This window comes from Talpa occidentalis, unplaced genomic scaffold (genome assembly GCF_014898055.3).
Source record: "Talpa occidentalis isolate TD23 unplaced genomic scaffold, MPIMG_talOcc4v2.1 talOcc4.5, whole genome shotgun sequence".
NCBI classification, from domain to species: domain Eukaryota; kingdom Metazoa; phylum Chordata; class Mammalia; order Eulipotyphla; family Talpidae; genus Talpa; species Talpa occidentalis.
The window spans coordinates 80,820,010-80,823,534 of record NW_023604861.1 but is presented as its reverse complement, the minus strand read 5'-3'; the positions used below and the strand labels follow the sequence as shown (position 1 = coordinate 80,823,534).

The following is a 3,525-nucleotide window of genomic DNA, read 5'->3' as shown; positions in this document are numbered from 1 at the left end:
AAATGGTTGATTTTACAAAATCATGTCTTTATCCTTCTGTGTATGACAATATGTACACCTCTTTGCATGTTGAAAGTATTTCGAGAACAGAAAAGAAACACATACCCTCAAGTGTCACTTTGTTGGGCTTAACACCCATTTTTGGAGAAACCATCAGGGACACAGGCTACAGTTCACAGTGCATCAGTCACTAATCTGAACATGGAGTGGCATCGCCAGTCTAGCTCTCCGTTCACTTTGAGCTTTTTCATAGGTTTATCCTTGGCTGTGTCTCAGGCACAAACAGGTCCTCTGATTTCAAGTGTTGGCATCCAGATGAAGTATTAATGGCTTTACCACAGCAGACTTATAAGAAGAAGATGTAAATCAGTGAAACATCTCTTTAGGATGAAGAAGAAATGTTTGTAAGCAATTAGAATGTGAGTTAACACTGTTCTCACAATTCATATGGTCATGGAACCAGCATCTACCCAGTGCTCACTAAAGAGCTGTCACTATAACTAGGAAAAGAACCAGGGTAGAGGGATGGGCCGTGGGAGGGGGGAGTGAGGTGCAAAAATGATAGGAAACTATGGTTGGTTATTAATAATACACATTTTTCAGATTTCACTTGGTAACACAATACTTTCATTTATTGTAAAATCACAAGCAAACACAATGCTAGAAAGTTTACAGATAGTTAAAACAGTAAAAACTGATAAATTTTACGCTGAAATGCAGAGATTTTTGTCACATAGGAAAAGCTCCTATTTAATACAGTCAGCTCTTATTTAGCATTCCCAAAGGAAAAGATGAACTTAATGATAATAAGCTATGTTATTTCATTATTTTTAGTCGAAAAGCTAAGTTTTCTCTTGACTTAAGAATGTAATATATGATTTTATAAAAGAAAAAATAATTTCTTTTTAAGTCATGTTGGGTTTAGGCTCATATTTTATTTAGTTTTTCCACTAATTTAATCAAAGTATTTGGATAAAACTATAGGATAAGTCTCTGCTAGATAAATGGGAAGACAAAAGTAGGTTTTTGAAAGGTGTATTCCAGGGAATAAACTATAAAAAAATAAGATTGCTACTAAAAATAAAGAGTTGACTATATTTGGAGGGGGTAGTGCTATTCAGGAATCAGTTTTCTAAATGTGCCATGATAGAATTAATCAAAAAGAAAAGGACAAGTTTGCTCTATAGTTATGCACATTTATGAAAATAAAGGAACAAGAAACAAATATCGCATTGCCCAGATTCATGCTGGCTGGGGAAACAAGATCAATATTTCCATGATCACAAAGGTACTCTAAATGCTTTCTAAAATCCTGAGCTCATTTTCTGACCACAGACCAATTCACCAGTTTCTTTTATACACTGACACCAAATATGACTGCTTAATTATATCAACATGTTAGTAAGATCATAATGATGCATATAGCACTAGTAAGAGGGGTAAAAGAATTATTCACACAAATAATAACTAAAGGGGGAAATGGTGAGGTTTCTAGATACATAAAACAGAATCCTTGTCCAGTCATACTACACACAGTTAACACTTCATGCTTTTGATTATTTGTGTGTTTGAAAGAGTTTTCCCATAGATTATATCATTAGTTCTTCATGACCACCTCATTCGTAGCTATCAGATATTATTTTTGGCCCCCCTGATGGGCTTTGTCTGGGGTCACACAGGTGACAGATCTTCTGGCTCCAAAATTCCAAATGCACAATTCAAAACACCAAACAAGGGAGGTGAATTAGAAAGTGGGATGAGCCTTCAATAAGCCTGTGATGTGAGTAAATCTCATTGTTGATCCCCAGCCTGCCATTTGTATATCCCTTTCTTTCCTGGGGGGGCCCAGGATTCTATAATTGACCTTCATCATTGCCACTAAATCACATGACCTCATTCACATTGAAGAGTAGAAATGCGGTGGGTTATCCTTCCCAAAAGTAGTTCCATTTTAAGAGAAGCAAGTATTAATCCCAAGGAATAATTACTATAATGGGATTCAGACAACAGCAGCAAAGACATCTTGCTCTCAAATCACATGGAGAGAATTTGGACAGAGCTTAACCATGCATTCTGGCGCGTCCATGTGCATGCATGTAAGGCAGTGAGAGCCAGGACTAGGGAGAAGAAGAGAAGGGTTGCAAAGAGAGTGAACCCAGAGCCTATTTTGTATTCTTGGCCCATCCCTGCAAATTTTAGGGGTAAAATTAAGCCTAAGAACAATCCTAGAGTTGGGCTACATTGATGTCTGATGAGTAGTTGCAAAGTTCCAGAGAGACCCTCACCCTTCAAACACATGTACAGCAGTCTTAGATGCCTACTTGGGTTCCCTTCTGGAAACTCCCTTATTTCAGACTGTTTATGACCCAACTTTTTTCATACTTTAACCCCTATTTCTTTTTGCCAACTTTATGGTGTAAACATACACATTTTTCACCAGTGCCTACTCTTTGCACAAATTAGAAGTTCAGTGACTGTCAGCCACTGGTGATGGTGTCTAATTTTAGAAATTCTGGGCCCCTTCAACTATGGATTCCCATAGCTGTCCATTTACTCTGCCCTCTACAGCACACAAAGAGCTCTTGGTTGAGAGTGTGTATCTAAGCAAACTGGTCCCGGTCCCCAAGGTCCTGTCTGAGTATGCATTTGACAACCACCATTGGTTATTTCAGTCGGATGCAGTCCACCTCTTCTGTGGCGGGCATGCCTGTGGTTTTGAGATCAAGATCAGCGCTAGACTTACTCCCGTTGTAAGAGGTCTTCCAGTGCAGCAGCATGATCTTCTTAAAGTACTTGATGGTGTTATTCTTGACGGTCACGAAGCACAGGGTATTAATCATGCTGTTGCTCATGGCGATGCATTCAACGATGTAGAAGGCAGTAAGGTAGTGCTTCTCCTTCACGAACACGGTGGGGAAGAAGTCGCGCACGATGGTGAAGCCGTAGAAAGGCGCCCAGCACAGCACGTAGGCGGTGAGGATGCACATAAGCACCAGGACAGTCTTCCGGCGGCAGCGCAGCCGCTTTCGAATCTGCTCGGTCTGAAAACCAGGGACCGCCTTGAACCAGAGCTCCCGGGAGATCCTGGCATAGCACAGGGTCATGGTGACCACGGGACCCACGAACTCGATGCCGAAGATGAAGAGGAAGTAGGACTTGTAGTAGATCTGCTGGTCCACCGGCCAGATCTGGCCACAGAAGATCTTCTCCTGGCTCTTGACAATGATGAGGACCGTTTCTGTTGTGAAATAGGCTGAAGGGATGGCGATGAGAATGGACACTAGCCAAACCAAGGCAATCAAGCCAGTGGCTGTTTGATACTTCATCCGGGGTCTAAGCGGGTGGACAATAGCCAGATATCTAGGATAAGAACACAAATGGGGTTAATTACTATGATAAGGAAGTTGCTGCTAGATGATACTACTTTTTGCAACATTATGAGATGCAACCAAATTACATGTGGGAGGAGAGTGCAATGGTATGTTGCGGGTTTCTGAGACAAGCAGACTTAAATGCAAACCCCAT

The 3,525-nt window shown here is 40.9% G+C and overlaps 1 protein-coding gene across 1 annotated transcript; it reads right to left on the bottom strand.

The window, feature by feature from the left end:
- Window positions 1-615: 615 nt before the first annotated feature.
- PROKR1 (prokineticin receptor 1) lies at window positions 616-3,525 on the bottom strand. The gene is made up of 2 exons (XM_037526833.2): window positions 3,458-3,525; window positions 616-3,360 (listed from the first exon to the last, which is right to left on the bottom strand). Exons 1-2 carry the CDS (start codon window positions 3,523-3,525, stop codon window positions 2,664-2,666), a joined length of 765 nt encoding a protein of 254 aa, XP_037382730.1. The 3' UTR covers window positions 616-2,663.